Source organism: Nannospalax galili, unplaced genomic scaffold (assembly GCF_000622305.1).
Source record: "Nannospalax galili isolate Female #2095 unplaced genomic scaffold, S.galili_v1.0 scaffold44, whole genome shotgun sequence".
Taxonomy (NCBI): domain Eukaryota; kingdom Metazoa; phylum Chordata; class Mammalia; order Rodentia; family Spalacidae; genus Nannospalax; species Nannospalax galili.
This window is the reverse complement of record NW_008355789.1, coordinates 4559131-4577145: the sequence shown is the minus strand read 5'-3', so window position 1 is coordinate 4577145 and position 18015 is coordinate 4559131. Positions and strand designations below refer to the sequence as shown.

The window sequence follows — 18015 nt, the reverse complement described above, 5'->3', positions numbered from 1 at the left end:
CAGATCACTCGAGGTCTAAAACGGAAGTCGAGGAATGGAACGCTCTTAGGCTTCGGGACTTCCTGGATCCTTCTTGCTCAGGCCCCATCCCTTGGATAATGGTAAAGAAGCCATCCAAAGCATTCAGCTTTGAGGCCTTCAGTGAAAACCCCTATCTCAGAAAAGGAATTCATCTAGAATTCTCCTTAGGACTGAGAATTCTAACGGCTCTTTGAATTCCAGTCATCCCTAGTGCATCATCCGTTTTCTGGAGATGACTTCCAGGAAGGCTGTCCTTCACTCTGGAGTGGAGTTCATGCCTTTAGCATGGGGGACCCCCCCATCAAGCAGCCAGGATCTTTGGGGGAAAGTCTGGGGCAGGGTGAGAGGTGCTGGAGGCCAATGGTACTTTATGTCCAGAGCTTCTCTGACTCAGCCATGTGGAAACCCCATTAATTTATTTTACATGCATCTCCAGCGCTCTTATCACACAAACCCCTGTCATAAATCCATTTATAGCGTGCTATGTGCCAGATACCGTACTAATTACTTCATAGGCATAGTTTCCTTTATTCCTCAGGTTTACTTATCTGCAAGTATGGAGATCAAAATTCGGAAAGATAATCTGCCCAAATTGACACAATTAGCTGCCCCAATACACACAGCTCTCTGAAGGCTATGCTGCCTTTCCCCATGCTGGATACTGTTCAGTCAACCCAGGACCCTGCTCTGTCGTGAGTCCTGCATTTAAAAAAGCATTTCCCTCCCTAAATAAAGACCATTTAATGAAAATTCTGGGGAGAAGGATATGCCTCAACAAGGCCATGGGACTAGAGAGATGGCTCAGTGGTTAACAGCGCTGGCTGTTCTTGTAGCAGACCTGGGTTCAAATTCCAGCACCCACATGGCAGCTAATAACTGTCTGTAACTCCAGTTCTAGGGGATCCTCTGTGGGCACTGCATGACATGGGTGCACTTACACACATGCAGGCAACATACTCACAAACAAATTTTAAAAAGTTGAAACAAAACAAAACAAAAAACCAGGCCATATGGTCTTCTGGCAGTAGAGTTCTCACTCCAGAGCTGAGAGTATCACTCAGTGGTTAGAATGCCAGTTGAACATGTGTGAGGTCCTGGGTTTGATCCCCAAGACCAGACATACACATAAGCACATACAAACACAAACATGCATACACATACATACATTTTATATGTGCACACACACATATATGCACACACATGTGAAAGCACACACACACACACACACACACACAAATACTATCACTCCAACTGCTTTTTCAAGAGTCAGCAGAACAGAGCCCAGGGTTGGAGGAAGGAACTCACTTTCTGTCTTTTATTTAGAAGATGTTGATGCAGAAAAGAAGGATGCTTTATTAGTAAACAGTCGTGTGAATTTACACACCGGCTCATCCGTTAACATTTTCAGCAATGGGATGCTGTAGAGAGCCAAGGAGAGATGCAAAGGGCTAGGGACGGAGCGGTACAGAGAGGAAGGGTGAAGAACCACATGTCTCCTGTTTCAGGCTCTCAGATCCTGCCTGGGTTTGTAGGAGCCCTAGAAGAAAAGGGAAGGAACAGACAATGTATCTTGCCTGCAGCTTCCCATGGAAGGTTAGTCTGAGCTCAGTGGATTCTGTGCCTCTGGCTGGGAACACACCTGAACACAACCAAAGTGACAGTGGTCATCCTACTTCCATCTGCCTGGGCCAATGATGCTTTCATTCTCCAAGAGTGTTAAGATGACAGAGGCTAGGATCTGTCTCATTTGAATATAGAATTGACTTAGGTCACTTGAGGGGATGAGGGGCAGCAGGGAAACCCCAGAAATGAACATACCATACAATTCACACACAATTCATTTCTATTCAGTATTGAACTGACCAGTGAAGCTCATATTTCAAAAGAAAATTCTCTCTCTCTCTCTCTCTCTCTCTCTCTCTCTCTGCCATGGGGAGTTGGAACTCCTGAGTGACTTGAGGTGAAGCCAAGGCTTGCTTTGCCAGTTATGGAAAAGTTGGGTCTGAGTAAATAAATTTGGTTCTCCTCTTCCCTCCCTAGTTCTGCTCCAAAAAAATAAACATTACCAAAGCAGTGAACCACTCCTCTGTCCTCCCAGGAAGCGTGTCGGGGCCAGTGGAACAGCTCCAGCCATGGAGCATAGAGGAAACAGCAGGACTTCCATAGCCTGCATGTGTGACATACAGACACATCCACAGACGTGCAACACTTTGTGTCTTCTATAAATGGCTAAGAGAGCTGTTTAGAGTCTTCTCTAGACATATTAAGGCTCACTAAGTGAAGAGGATGACTACCTCCCCAGTGGGCTCACTAACGGTTGTCCCATGGACAGTAGGCCTTGGTGTGTCCATGTATGTTTGGGACCCCAAGGTTCATTTCATAGTTCTGATTAGAATAAACATAGCATTTTTCTAGTGCTTCTTAAATGAAGCTGTGCTTCTCTTGGGGAGATATATATCTGCTTGCTGTAATTTTTCAGTGGTTTGCTTGTTGGACCACATATTAAGCCCACTTTCAGAGCCGCACTCACCAAATGGTGTCAAGTAAATATGTCTTTGTTTCACTTCCTCAATTTGAGACTGAGGGTTTTTCTTTTAAGAAGACAAATCTTGGGGTGTTCCAGATAAAAAGAAGGGCCACTCTCAGATGCAACATAACGGCTGCAGCTGGAGCCCACACTGACTCTGAAACCTGGATGGAGAAACGGGCCCCAGCAGGCCAAGGCACTGTGTGGTTTTCCAAGTGATGTTACCTTTAACCTCCAGGCAAACTGGGAGTCGGCCTCATCATCTGCAGAGGAGGAGGAGGTGGTTGAAGACAGAGAAGAGGCAGCCTCTGTCATCCGAGCTCCGGAGCCTGAAACGGGAACGGGAGAACTCACCAAACTGCTGGCCTCTTTTCTTGCTTCGTGCCTCAGAGCTGCCTCCCTCCTTCAGGCTCACCCCATTCTCTTCCTCCTCCTGCTCACCCTTCACTGCACCTGCCTGCAGCTTGGGAAGGCAGTACCTCAGGGCAACTGAAAAGTTGGCCCTCCACGTTAATTACATTTCTGGATCCCTGCCAAGAGCCTCCCAGCTCTCTTCTCACATTCAAAATAAAACAAAACAAAACAAGGTATTGTGCAGAAATCAATGAAGCCCTTAAACACCCTTTACACGGCACAGCCCTGCTGCTTACAATGCTTTTGGAGCTAAAATCTATTATTAAAGTGCATGTCTGAAGTTAGCTGAGTTACCTAAATGCTCGTGTAAGGTTCGTTCTGAGGAGTAATTGAATGCAAAAAAGTCGGAGCCAGCTCTTAAACAAATCGCCCTTCTGCGGCTCACAGCATCTGGCACCCATTTTTACTACATGACATCTGCTCAGTGTAAAAGAGCTGGCGTCAGAATGTCTGGTCATAGAAAAAAAAATCCCAAATGTAATCAGAAGCAAAAGGACTCTAAGCCCAAGGTTTTATCACATAGCCTCATGCAACATAAATATTTCATTAATTATGGCTAAACAAATGCCACTTTTATTTTCCCAACTTGCAGATATTATCACATCATCGGAGGGATGATTCAAATGCCAGGAAAGGCAGTTTAAGATAGGGGTGGCTCAACAAAGCAGGACCCACGGGAAAGCCGAAGCTAAGGGGTCATGCCAAACTCTAAACGAGCTGGATGGTTAGGGGACATGATGCGTCCGTGTTGACCAACCTCTTTGTGATTCGGCTGGGGACCAGGTGTGACAGGGCTTCCAGGTGCCTCTGGAAGCTCTCGTTTTTTGCTATCAAGAACATCTGCCCCTGCACATACACCTGATAGAGTCTATGCTGATAGCTGGATTAATCCACACTGGTCACCGCATTGTGGAGGTGGCCAGGACTTCGAGATGGAAAACAACTCTACTGTGGCAGCTTGTGTCTGCATAGAACTGTGGAATGAGTGGGGAGAGAGGAGAGGCAATTCCAAGAGAGCTAACGTTCTCTCCGGCTTGCCTTCTCCTCCATAATTTTCAACTATTCACCCCAGGGGGAGTGGCCACGTTTTACAAAATAAGGGTAATTTTAGCCTCCAGCAACACATTTACATATGCTGTTATTCAGAGCAAAATAATACAAAACATGTATATAAGAACCCAGCCTCTCTGGGGAGGGAGTTTGCTGTTTTCCACTTTAATTTGCCAGATGGGAAAACTCAGGTAAAGATAGAATCAGAGAGCAGCATAATCACAGGAGGGCGCATTGTTTGTGATGGGCAGAGATTGGTTCCTGCTTATAGTCACTAAATTACCATGGAGTGTGTGTGTGTGTGTGGGGGGGAATCAAGCCATTGAGCCTTCATTAACTTAGTGAGGAACTGACTTCACGCCCTTGACTTTCTAGTGTTATAATCTCTAAATTCAGAATAGTTGCGGAAGGGCAAAGACAATCAATCAAGGTGCCTAACTGTACCTGGTACAAGGGAGATACCCACTGGGAGCGCTTAAAGTAGTTTATAAATTACTTTTCTTATTGCCGTGACCTGACAAGAGGCAATATAAGGGCTGGAGCTGCAGCTCAGCTGGTAGAGTGCTAGCAATTCATGAGACTCAGGGTTTGACATCCAGCACTGTATAAACTGGGTATGGTGCCACACATCCACTGGTATACCAGTGCTACCAGTGCTTGGGAGGTAGAGGGAGGAGGCTCAGAAGTTTAAGGTCATTTGGGCTACATAGGGAGTTTGAGGCCACCCTGAGCTAGAGACCCTGTCTCAAAAAGAAGAAACAATTTAGGGGAAAAAGGGTTTAAGTTGGCTCACAGTTTGAGGGTGTGGTCTATCATGGGAGGGTAGGAGGCTGCTTACTCACATCTAGGTGTGTCAGGTAGCAAAGAGATGAATGCAGCCTCCTTTCCCCCTTTTTATTTAGTCCACTGCTCCAGCCTGTGAAATGTTGTCCACATTCAGAAGAGGTCTTCCCTCCTCAGTTAAACATCTCTGGAAATACCCCTGCAGACAACCCAAGGCTGTGTCTCCTAGGTGATTCTAAATCCAGTCAAGTTAATAATGAAAATGTATCATGACAGTTGACTTAACCATCATTACCATCATTGTTGACTCAATCAACAGTACTATAATGGTACTGAAACTAACAAACCTTTAGTTATAAGTCAAACCTAATTTCAAAAAGTAAATCTTTTCATAGAATTTCACATGGAAACGAGGCTGGAAAAGGCTTCCAGAATGATGCATCTCTTCAGCCTCCACGTCTCTCCCCTGACAGAATGATGCATCTCTTCAGCCTCCGCGTCTCTCCCCTGTCTATCACAGAACCAACCATTCTGGACTTTTCATTTGCAAGTTTTGAAAAATATTTGATTTATGATTTTTATTTTAGATGTATGAGTGTATTGCCTGCGTGTATGTAAGTGCACCTGTGTCATGCAATACCTGCAGAGGTCAAAAGAGGGCATCAAATTCCTCTGGAACCAGAGTTACATACAGTTGTTAGCTGCCATGTAGGTTCTGGGAACTGAACCCAGGTCTTCTGCAGGAGCAGCCAGCGCTCTTAACCTTAGAGCCATCTCTCCAGCCCCTCATTTGCAAGTTTTAAAAAGCTTTGCAGCATTGCTCCACCCTGACTACGTCAGAGTAACTGATTTTGTAATTGCTTTTCTGCCAGAAAACAATAGAAATCAGGACAAAATACATGAAGCATCTGTTTCCAGATACTAGACAAGAGGCAGCAAAGAAGGATGCCAAAGGCACGAACAAAAGCTCATGAAGGCAGTCCTTCAATCACAGAAGCTTTCTGTCCAGAGATCCCTTCAGAACCACAGTGCAGACAGGAGGAACCCGGTCAGAGCACAGGAGGGTTAGTGGGCTGAAGAGGCAGTTTAGAGTGTGGCCAGATCTAGGCAGCTGCAACGTGTAGGAATGGCATCCTGGACAGGAGGGATTGCTGGGGAAAAAAAAACTTGAGAAATAACCATAGAAATCTCTCTGCAGCTATTGCTTAATAGTGAGCCACAGAGGCCCAGAAAGAAGCTAGGAGGTTGGGCAGGTAACTGCTTCAAAGTGGCAGGCCGAACAATCTGGAAGACTCACGGAATGGAAGGTAGTCACAAGCCAGGAGGAACTCAGAACTGAGGCATTCATAGAGATCACTGGACTTCATACTTTACTAATGGGGATAAATTAGGTCTAGATTAGGGCTAATCATAGACGCCTGAACAAGCTTCAAAACAAGCCTTAAAAGGAACAAAGTGATTTTAAGGTCATTCTACTGCTTGCCACACATTCTCTATTGCATATTTAACATTTTAAATAATAAAATCTAAACACTTTACAACATAATATCATAATATTCATAAAGTCTACCAGCTGGTAAACATGACTACACACACACACACACACACACATACACACACACACACACACACACACACACACACACACGATTAGTCCACAACATGTCCAGGTACTGGAGAGATGGTTCAGTGGTTATGAGCGCTGGCTGCTCTTGCAGAGGATACAGCGTGGGTTCCCAGAACCCACATGGTGTCTCACAACCATCTTTAATTCCAGTTCCAGGGAATCTGATGCCTTCTTCTGGCCTTTGCATGCATTTACAGACATATGATGCACACCCCCACCACCACATAAATAGAAATAAATGGTTTCAAAAACAGGCCCAGAAATGGCAGATACAAAGGAATGAGATAAGGACTTAAAACTCTCATAAATGTGCTCAAGAAGTTAAAAAGAAAGCTAAAACAAAGAATCTTTTGCAATAATTAATTTAGTAAAGTCATAGGACATAAAATGTACAAATGGAGATTAGTAGCTTTCTGTCCCTCCCTTCTTCCCCTCCCTAATCCTTCATCCCTTCCTGTCATCCTTTGGCCTGGTGCTGGGGATTGAATCCAGAGAGTCATGCAGGCTAAGCTTGAACTTTACTGAAAGCTACATCCTCAGCTCTCATCAACAGCATTTCTATCCATTAATAATGAATGACATAAAAAAATAATAAGAGCCGGGCGTGGTAGCACATACCTGTGGTCCCAGCACTTGGGAGGCAGAGGCAGGCTGATCTCTGTGAGTTCAAGGCCAGCCTGGTCTACATAGTGAGTTCCAGGACAGCTAGGGCTACAGGGAAACCCTGCTTCAAAAAGACCCCCTCCTCTCCCAAAAATAATAGAAACTCGTGGAAGCAGAGATTATATAAAAATGCTGGTTATTAGGATTAGGAAGTGGAAGTGGGGGTTAGGGAGATGTGGGTCAAAGGATATGAAATTTCAGTTCAATAGGAGGAATAAGTTCAAGAGATTTGTTATATAACAAGGCAGCTGTTATGGTTTGAATGTAAAATATACCCTACATAGGCTTGTGTGTTTGAACAGATGCTCCACAGGTGTTTTGGAACCTTTGGGAGGTGAAGCCTGCTTGGAGGGCGTGAGGGTCATGGTGAGAATGGACTTTGAAAGTTATAGCTCTGCCCCATTTCTGGCCTAGACTCTCTGCTTCCTACTTGTTGATATAATATAACCAGCAGTCTCGTGCTCCCACTGCCGTGGACAGGAGCTTGCCTTGCCACCATGTCTTCTGGCCATGATAGATTATACTCTCAAGCTGTGAGCCAAAAATAAACCCTCCTTCCCTTAGGTTAGTTTGTTCTTATCAAGTACTTTGGACATAGTAGTGAGAAAAGTAGCTAACACAGAAAATTGGCACCAGAAGTGGAATTCTTGCTTTGATAAAGTTGACCATGGATTCTTTGGCCTTTGGAACTTGTTTGCAGGAGGAATAGGGAAGACTTTGGAGGTGTGGGCTAGTGAAGCCCTAGAATGCTGTAATTAGAGCTTAGTGGGCTATTCATACAGGTATTAGGGAGACCAGAATGCTGATCAAAATGTGGACAGTGAAGTCCAGGTTCATGAGGTTTCAGAGAGGAACAATGAGTCTACTGAGAATTCAATTAGAGGCCATCCATTTATATTCTGGCTACATTCTGCCTGTGTCTTGAAAATCTGAGTAAGGCTGAATGAAAAAGCAATGGACTAGTTTGTTTAGCTGAGGAAATTTCAAGACAGCCTAACACTCAGGTTGTGGCATGGTTAAGGCTCACACCCATTAGCGAGGTTTATAATGAGAAGCTGGAGATGAAGGTGGAGCAGGAAGATGTAAAAATGTGCAGTTTGTGAGGAAAGGGGTGTGAATGAAGCCAAAGACATACACAGGGCTGCAGGAAAAATGGAATTAATCATTAAAGAGATGATCTCAATTAAAAAGAAGCTTGTGCTCTGTCCTGAAACAACAGGGAAGGTGCCTTGAGAGTAGGACTCCACCATCAAAAAAACTCCAGAGTATAACAGTGCAAATTCATTTGAAAAACTTTCACTTGAAAAGACAGTTCTTGAACAAAGCAAATATCCAAGGCATCTTGCTGGAGCTGCGTTGCCCAAAGAAGTGTTTTCCTAGGTTAAGCCAACAATGTGCTCAGAGGCCACTATAGTGTGCTACAAACAGGTCAAGCTATACCTCAAGCTTACGGCAGAACTTGACATCATCGTTCACGTGGGGCTGATTCATAGGAATGCAGAATACAAGTCATAGGGTCATGAAGGCTTACACCAAGGATCCAGAAAGCCATTAAGTCTAGGCAGTATATATCAGGGTTGAGAGGCATGAAGTCCCTGAGCAGGCTGTGTGTGACGCTGTGAAGGTGAAGCCTAAGTTTCAGTGGAAACTCTAGAATACTTTAGATGCCAGGAACATGGGATATGTGCTAAAACAGTCTTTAGGTGGGGCTGGAGAGAAGGCTTAGCAGTTAAGAGCACTGACCCAGGTTTGATTCCCAGCACCCACATGGTGGCTAACAACTATCTGTAACTCCAGTTCCAGAGGACTGATGCCCTTGTCTGACCTCCATGGGTATTGCATTGCATAAGTGCACTTACACACATGCAGGCAATACACCTATACACATAAAATTAAAATAATATATTTTTTTAAATAAAGAAATCTTCAGGTATCCAGTCGAGTCAGCCCAAGAGGAAACCCACATGTGCTGCATGCAGGAGAGTTTTAGGGGCTGAGCTACCCAATCCTCTTGGAGCACAGAGAATGCCACCATAAGTCCCAGAAGCTGGACATGGAGCTATAGGCTTTGATGCTTGCCCTACTGGGTTTGGGTCTTATTTTGGTTCATCTAGTTTTCTTTGCTTTATCCTGATTCCTCCCTTTTGGAATGAGAATGTTTACTCTGTACCACTCTATATGGGCAGTGTATAAGTGTAGTTTAAATTTTATTTTGCAGGGAACTCACAGCTAAGAGTTTGTCTTGAATCTCAGAAGAGACTGGAACTATAAGACTTTGCAAACTTTTGAAATTGGAGTGAATGTAATTTGCACTATGAGATTACCATACACCTGAAGGAATTAGGGTTATAATGTTATGATTTCAATGTAAAATACCACCAAGGCTCATGTGTTTGAACAGTTGGTTGTTAGTAGTACAGTTTTGGGAAGTGGGTTACTGACAGGCCAGAATTTGAGTATTATAGCCTTGCCCCACTTGTGGCCCCATCTCTTTGCTTATTGGGTGCTGAGGAGATGTACCCAGCAGCCTCTTGTTCCTGCCTCCACAGACAGGAGCTGCTTCCCCTGTCACATCTTCCCACCATGAGCCAAAACAAAGCCTTCCTTGAATTGCTTCTTGTCAGGTTTCTGACAGTAATAAGAAAAGTAAATATCATGGTGATGTTTTTGTACTCTTGAACATTGCTAGGAGAATAGATTTAAGTGTTCTCACTATAAAATATGCTAAGTATATGCATACGTTAATTAGTTCTATGGAGCCATTGTTCAATGCAAAGCATTACGCTATACAGAATTATCTGCCATTTTGGGGCATTAAAATAACCAGTTAAATAAATTTAAAATAACATATGAACTGAAGATAGAAGCAGAAGATATTAAAATAGAACCTATAAAAATGAATAGAAAATTGAGATGAAAATTCCACTGGATCATCTTAAAACTGATTGAATACTACGAAGATAGAAAAATAAGTGAAAGTAAATAATGGTGATGGAAACTACCCAAAATGAGGTACAGAAGAAAGAGTGAGCAGGGAGAACTGAAAACAAACAAACAAACAACAGAATTTTGGGGAAAATCAAGATGGAGAAAATACTACACGCGATTGGGAGCCCAGAAGGGCACGGGAGAACTGGGAATGGAAAAGTGGCTAAAGAAAACGTTTTGAAAATCACTCCTAGTGAGTGAAAAACTAGAATCCACAGTTCCAAGGAACTCAACAAACCACAAGCAGAATAAACATAAAGAAGGAAATCATGGCCAGGCCCATGGTAATAAACTTGTTGAAAATCAGAGACAGAAAACCTTAAAATGATACATTGCATAAGAAACAAAGAGAAGACTATCCACATAGATCCCACTAGAAGCTAAACACGCCAAGAGGAAAGAGTAGCATCCTTAAGGAGGAAAATAATGCGAACCTACAGTTCTACACTGAGTGAAACTGTCCCTTTAAAATAAAGACAAAAAATCTAAAGTTGGACTTTTAGAAGGGAAGGGAAAAGCTGGAATCATTTGTTGCTGGCAGGTATGCAAAAGATGGAGAGGAATTCTGTAGCAGAAGGTGTACAGTGCTAGGAACAAATAATTGTAGACATGGTAAATGTACAATAATTTCTGGTCTTGTTTTTGACTAATTCATGTAGCACAGAAAGATAGGACATGACTGCTCAGACCTGTGACCCCAGCACTTAGGAGGCTGGAGCAGAAATAATGCCATAAGGTCGGCCTGGGCTATGTAGTGAGTTCCAAGCCAGTCTGGGCTATAAAGTGAGAAGGGAGGGAGGGGGATGGGGAAGGGGAAGGGGAAGGGAAGGAGGGAGGGAGGGAGAGGAGAGAAGGAAGAAGGAAGGAAGGAAAAAGGACGTATCTAACAAACATTGAAGCAATATTCATTACAAAAATAACAAAAATAGGAGGAAGAAATTAAAACATACTATTATAAGGGATTACTGTACATACAGTGGGTAGAGTATTATTTCAGGAAGACTGTGATAAGTTAACAATTTGAAATTTACATTTTATTTCTTTAAACCAGTGTTCCTACAGTGAGATAGGAGGCAGAGACAAGAGAATCCCTGGAGGTCCGTGGTCAGCTAGCCTGGCGTACACAGTGGTGAAAACAGCAGCTACCAGAGACCCTGTCTCAAACAAGGTGGAATTTGAGGGCTGACACCCAATGCTGTCCTTTAAGTTCCATGTATGTGTCATAGCACTCATGGGCCCACATTTGCACACATAACACACACACACACACACACACACACACACACACAAGTAAATAAAATAGCAAAAAGATATGAAGCAAAAGTCACAGAACTGAAATGATTCAAAGACAATTTAAAAGTTATAGTTGAGGGGCTGGAGGGATGGTGGTTAAGAGCACTGGCTGCTCTTGCAGAAGACCCCAGTTCAGTTCCCAGCACCCTCATGGCAGCTAACAACTGCCTGTAACTCCAATTCCAGGGGATCTAATATTCCCTTCTGACCTGCACAGGCATTGCATGACACAAGTGCAGTTACACACATGCAGGCAATACACTTATAAAAATAAAAATAAAATTAAAAAATTGTAGTTGAGCGTATTAACTCTCCTCCTCCTGTAACTCTTACTCCTGTAAGAGTATGTGACATATGAGCTTCACTAAATAACTTAACATCATGGAACACTTCACCAAATAACAACAAAATCCCATGAAACAAACCAACCTCCCCATTCCATCGTGTGTGTGTGTGTGTGTGTGTGTGTGTGACATTTTCTTTATTCACCTGAGGTTTTTGTTTATTTTGGTTTTGTTTTTAAAATGGGGTCTCACACGGTAATCCATGCTGGCCTCAATCTCTTGATTCTTTTGCCCAAGTGATAAGATGACAGACACGTGTCACTACACCTGGCCTACCTGTTCATCTGTTGATGGACATCTAGACTGAGTCCATAACTTAGCTATTGTGAATTGTGCTGTAATAAACCTGGATGTGTAGGTATCTTTACTGTGTGCTGACTTAGATTGCTTCAGGTATGTATCTAGAAATGGTATGGCTGGGTCATATGGTAGTTCTACTTTTAGTGTTTTAGGAAACTCTGTACTGATTTCTATAGTGGCTGGAGTAATTTATATTCCCACCAGCAGTGTTTTCCATCGTCCTATTGGCCAGCACTTATTTTCCTTGATGGACGTGATAATCTGGTGATCACCATGATGACTGGTGTGAAATGGAATCTCAGTGTAGTTTTGATTTGCATTTCTCTGATATCTAAGGAAGTTGAACATTTTTTTCATGTATTTATTGGACATTTGTACTTCTGTTCAGTTCATTTGCCCATTTATTGATTAGATTATTTGTTGTTTTGAGTTTAATGTTTGAGTTCTTTATATATTGTAGACCTGAATCTCCTAGCAGATGAATAGCTAGTGAGATTCCTCCCCTCTCTAGAGTGCCTTTCACTGTGAATTGTTCCCTTGGCTCAGCAGAAGCTTCCTGATCAGATGTAATCCCATTTGTCAATGGGTGGAAGGGGGAAGTAGTTCTATACCTAAGGCTTTGTCCTACAGATAAAGACATACTTGGGCCAAATAGACCAAGTTCTCAGTTATTTTTCTTTGTTGTTTTTCATATTAAACCCTCACTATTAACCCAGGCTAGCCTCAAATTCATGTTCCTTCTGGTTCAGCACCCTGAGTGCTGGGATGGCAGACACACCCCACTACACCCACCTATAGTCCCTTAAGTTTTACAACATGTAAGTATATTATCTATTAAAATATATAGACAAGAAATTTTATGATGTGTGATTTAAAGATAATTGCTATATTTCAACTTACCTATGCTTATTTCAAACTTGGCTGCAGGGGCTGGAGAGATGGTTCAACATTTAAGAACACTGACTGCTCTACTAGGGTTTGATTCCCAGCACCTCCATGACAGCTAACCACCATTCATAACTCCAGTTCCAGGGGATCCAACTCCCTCTTCTGGCCTCTATAGGCATTGCACACACAGGTGTACTTAGATACATGTAGGCAAAAACTCACACACACACACACACACACACACAACTTGACTGCAAAAAAATTCACTTGTTAATCTATGTATAAGCCTGATTGTAGTGCAAAGAAGATAAATAATTCATTATTGAAAAACTGATTTTCAGGGCCGGGAAGACAGCTCAGTGGTTAAGAGCACTGGTTGCTTTTGCAGAGGACCTGGGTTCAGTTTCCAGCACTCACATGGTGGCATAATTCCAGTCCCAGAGGACCCAATGCCCTCTTATTGCCTCTGTGGGCATTACACACATGTGATGTATCTATATATATGCAGGCAAAATACTCATACACATAAAATTAAAACATTAAGGAAACTGATCTTCCAAAATAAAAGTTAAATAAGAAATAAAAATGTGAAAACATAACAAAAACAGAATTTTTAAAAACTGGAAATAATAGGATCACAATTTGTTTAGAACAATCAAATGAATATTCAGCAACAAAAGAAATCATGGGCTGGGGAGATGGCTCAGTGGTTAAGAGGGCTTGCTGTGTAAGCACGAGGACCTGAGTTCAGATCCCAGCACCCACATAAAAAGCTGGGCATGACTGAGCCCACACCTGTAACCCCAGTTGTGGGGGAGAAGACTGCAAGCCTAGTTCCAGGTTAAGTGAGAGACCCTGTGTCAAGGTATCAAGGAGGTGGGGGATAATTGAGCAGGATATCCATTGTCCATCTCTGACCTGTACATGCTTCCAGGAGCACACATACACATGTGTACATATACCACACACTCACAGGTACATATATCCATTAGAAGAAAAAGATATCATTGCGTGTTTAAACTATCCTTAAGGGAATACACTAAATCTTTGGCAAGGTACAGAATGACAGCATGTTTCCCTTCTTGTTAGATATTTCCATCCTGTTTGATTACTTTAATGCTTTGATATTTAATTAAAGAATTTAAAACAATCAGATTAGCTGGGCATAGAGACACACACCTTTAATTGCAGTGTTCAGGATGCAGAGCCAGGAGGATTTATGTGAGTTTGAGACCAGCCTTGTCTACATCGTAAGCTCCTGGTCACCAGGGCTGCGTAGTGAGACCCTGTCTCAAACCACCACCACCACCAACAAAATCAGATTTAAATATAAAACGTTCTCTATTTCCATTGGTAACCAAATATACAGAAAAGTGTTTAGTAAGTCAAAGGAAAGAAAAAGTTAATGTATAAAAATGCTCACTCACTCCATCCATAAAATATAAATATATTAATCGGTTATATATGCATATAAGTTAAACAATAGAAGAATAGTTCATTGACATTTCCACAAGATACAATATTCTATTAAAAGACATAAAATCTGTGGCAATTGCTATAATACATATTATATATGGCTGATTTTAAAGATTCACAATTTTATGTATATCTTAGTAAAAAAATTCACATGCTCACCTAGTAGAAAAGTGGTAGAATTAGAGTTGATTCAACACTTGCATAATATAATTTCAAATTTTATTTTTTTCAGATTTCTCTTTCAACATTTTCAAGTTTTTTTACTTAAATTTTTTTTTTTAGATTGAATTGTTTATTTTTGTGTAGAGGGGGTACACACGTGGAAGTCAGAGGACAACTTGCAGGAACCGGTTCTTTCCTTCCATCACGTGGGTCCTGGGGATCGAACTCAGGTCATCAGGCTTGGTGGTAAGTGGCTTTCCCCCCTGAGCCATCTCACCAGTCCCAAATTTTCCTACCTTTGTCAGAATGAATTGAAGAAGCAATTCAAAGTTAGAGATCCAACGTGGATCTTGAACTGCCCAGCACAAACTCTAGACTTTTAGAAAAGAGCTACTTACTTGCATCTCGGGCTATAGGAGTGTGGGCCACCTGGCCCAGGGAGGTGCCTCCTAAAGGCTGTACCAGCTTCTCCAGAGATGGGACTCTGTTCCTGAGTGGCCCCTTCTCCTTGGGGCTGATAAAGAAGTCCCCAATGTCCTTTCTTTGTTTGCATTCTTGGAAGAAACTCTCAAAAGATCTGTCTTTGAGTCCAAGGGAGGAAAGAAGAGAGGTTCTTTTCTTTGGAACGGGAGCGGCATCTGGTAAGGTCTCTTGCAAACTCACTTTCTCCAGGAGTGTGGGGACATCTTCAATCTTGCTGCAGGGTGGGGATGTGTGTGCAGGAAACATCTTGGATGGACGATTGGGCAAACTCTGGGTGCGGAGGGCAGGGTCAGGAAGGCTAAGGTCTGAGGCCTGGGCAGTCTTGGAAGTTGGGGAGGCCAGGGAGAAGAAGGCGGAAGCCCTCTTGGCCATGTGTCTCCCTGGGGACTGACGGTCCCCATCTTTACTGGAACTGGGTTTCCGTAGGCTAAAGGAGCGGGTGAAGGCCTGTGACCGGCCCGTGGGCAAAGTTTTTGATTCTGACTTAGGGGAGGCCTTTTTTCCTCCTTCAGAACTGGGGAGCAAGAACCTTCCGATGGCATTAGCTATGAGCCGCAGGGGGGACTTGGGTGGAGGCACGCTGCGCTCTCTCTCTCGTGGAGACCGGACGGCAGGGGTGTGCATCTCCTCCAGGACCTCTCTCGCGGCGGGCAGTTTCTCGTCGGAGGGGCAGACTGGTTTGGGGGCACCTCCTCTGCCATTCTCAGACCTTTCTTGGGAGGGTAGCGCCCCAGTCTTTCCACGCATGCCTTGAAGGGCGCAGTCGCTCCAGTCCAGCAAGTTGGTCTTCTGCTCTTGAGTAAGGACTAGCTTCTTCAAGCCTGGCTTCTTGTCTGCTGCCAGCTCTGAGTCACCTGCCTGTCCCCTCCTGGGTCCGTTGCTCCCTTCTCCCCGGTTCTCTGCAGCTCTGGGGGCTAGCTTCTGACTGGGCAAACATCGGTTCTTCCCCACCACGGGCTGTGGGTCTTCGCGGACACTGCTGGTGCTTCCAATTGGAGCCTCCACTTCCTGGAATCCCTCCGAGACCATCTCTACAGGGTTTGTGTGGCCTTCACCAGGGCTCACCAGGCAGTATTCTGCTCGCTCCAGCACCGGGCCATGCGGCAGAGAGAGGGGAATTTCCCTCGCTATTCCTTGGGCTCTGGCCCGTCTCAGATAGATTGGAGTCGGACTAAAGTCACCTCTGGAGGCCTGTGAGTGGGGCTTGTAAGCTGGCACCTACCGGGGATGGGCAGAAATAGCAGTTATTTACTATTTTCTTTATTATTTTTATTTTATGTGTGTGAGTGTGTTGCTTGCATGTGGAAATGCACCCATGTCATGCAGTGCCTGTGGAAGTTAGAAGAGAGCATTGAATGCCTGGACCTGGAGTTTCAGACAGCTGTTAGCTACTATGTGGATGCTGGGAATCGAACTCAGGTCCTCTGTAAGAGCAGCTAGTGCTCTTAACTGCTGAGCCATCTTGCCATCTTTCCAGCTCCTTTAGCATTTGCTTTCTTGAGTCAAGGTGAAGGCTGTGAGGAGCGGCTTCAGGGCACTCACCTGAGGAGGGGAGGAACGTTCTGGAGTGTGTCCAGGGACAGAAGCTAGAGAACAGGAAGATGGTGGGGCAGATGAAGAAGACCAGGAAGAAGGAGGATGTGGAGGAGGTTCCTTTGGAGGCGACAGTGTGCTTTTGTTCATTGGTGTTGAATCTATGAAGGAAAGGACATTTTCTATCACAGGGTTGCTGTTGTCTTATTTTTAACATAAAAAGAGAAGACTGTAAGTGAAACCCCAGTTCTAGGAAGATAAAGATGCTGGAGATGGACTCCGAAGTCCCCAGTGCTCAGAGCTTGGGACTTGGAGGCAGGCCCTGTGGGAGAAAGGATGCCCCAGGTGGGAAGTCAAGTGAGTGTTTCAGTCATCTGTGGGGGTGTTCTTGAAGTATGCTGGAATCTTTAGAGTGAGTTTTGGAGATGGATATCTACTAACACTTCCCTAAAGCCATGGTGGTCAGAAGCTGGGCATGTGCTAAATCTCTCCATCAATAAGTCATTTGAGGTTTCTTCCCACAAGATGCCGGACCATTAGCTGTGGGCACAGACAGGTTGCATGCTTGTGCCTAATGAAATGGGCTCTTTCTCTCAAGTGTGTGTAGCCAAGGGGCTCTCAGACAAGGTGGTTAGCTTGACATTTTATGGGAACCCGAGGGAGGGAGGTTACAGCCATATCAATCATTGGAAGCACACAGACTGGGTCCCTGCCAAGCTCCTGTTGCTCAGGGAACAGACAGGAAGCAATGGATCTGTTCAGAGATGCGTGAGAAAGGGTGGAGGCTGGGCTCTGGGGAGGAGCCCAGTTCTGAACTGTAGGCAGCTGAAATCATCTGGTCCTGTGATGTCATTCAAGCCCATATGTGCTCGTCTTCCTGTCCCCCCCATCCCCCTTTCCTTCCAATATGGTAACCTTAAATCAACAATCTCAAGTATTTTATCCCCATATTGGACAATTTCAGATAATTTATATTCAAAGAAATTGAGAAAAATGCTATTCAGTCTTTCAGATGTGCCGGCTCCACCTTTCATCCCAAATCACCATGAACCATGAAGACAGCAACATTCTCCAGACATCCCAGGGTTTCTGTGCACCACTTACTCCATCCTAAACTCCATCTCCCTGTTCCAAATCTCCCTTCAATGTGACCAGCCTATAGGTTTTACCCCACTTCTTGGCTCAACACAATGCCCTGGCTTTAGTTTCCCCAAAGCTCTATGTAGGAAGGCTCCTCCTCAGGGACTTAGACTGTGTTTGTGTTCCTCTGAGCTGAGTCAGAGAATTTAATGACACATAGTCAGGGACACTGTGGGACACAAGTCTGACAGAAAAGCCAAACCCAAGTCACCTCCAGCCAAGAAGAGTTCCACCCTTCTTCCAAGCTATATGGTGAACATTTAGTATTCTGCCCTGTTTTCTACACACAAAAGCAAGCATGTCAGGTGGTATACCTCAGACTC

The 18015-nt window shown here is 43.9% G+C and overlaps 1 protein-coding gene across 5 annotated transcripts in view; it reads right to left on the bottom strand.

Moving 5' to 3' along the window:
- Positions 1 to 18015, bottom strand: part of Micalcl (MICAL C-terminal like) — a 64616-nt gene that overhangs the window by 32030 nt on the left and 14571 nt on the right. For all 5 annotated transcript variants that reach the window (XR_003847104.1, XM_029556314.1, XM_029556317.1 and 2 more), the window contains 3 exons: positions 16562 to 16713; positions 14935 to 16237; positions 2774 to 2877 (listed from right to left, as the gene is read on the bottom strand). Coding sequence is in view for 4 of the 5 variants with exons in the window: in XM_029556314.1 (XP_029412174.1) it covers positions 2774 to 2877; positions 14935 to 16237; positions 16562 to 16713 (1559 nt within the window). In the remaining variant the exon portion in view is untranslated. The remainder of the gene's footprint in view (positions 1 to 2773; positions 2878 to 14934; positions 16238 to 16561; positions 16714 to 18015) is intronic.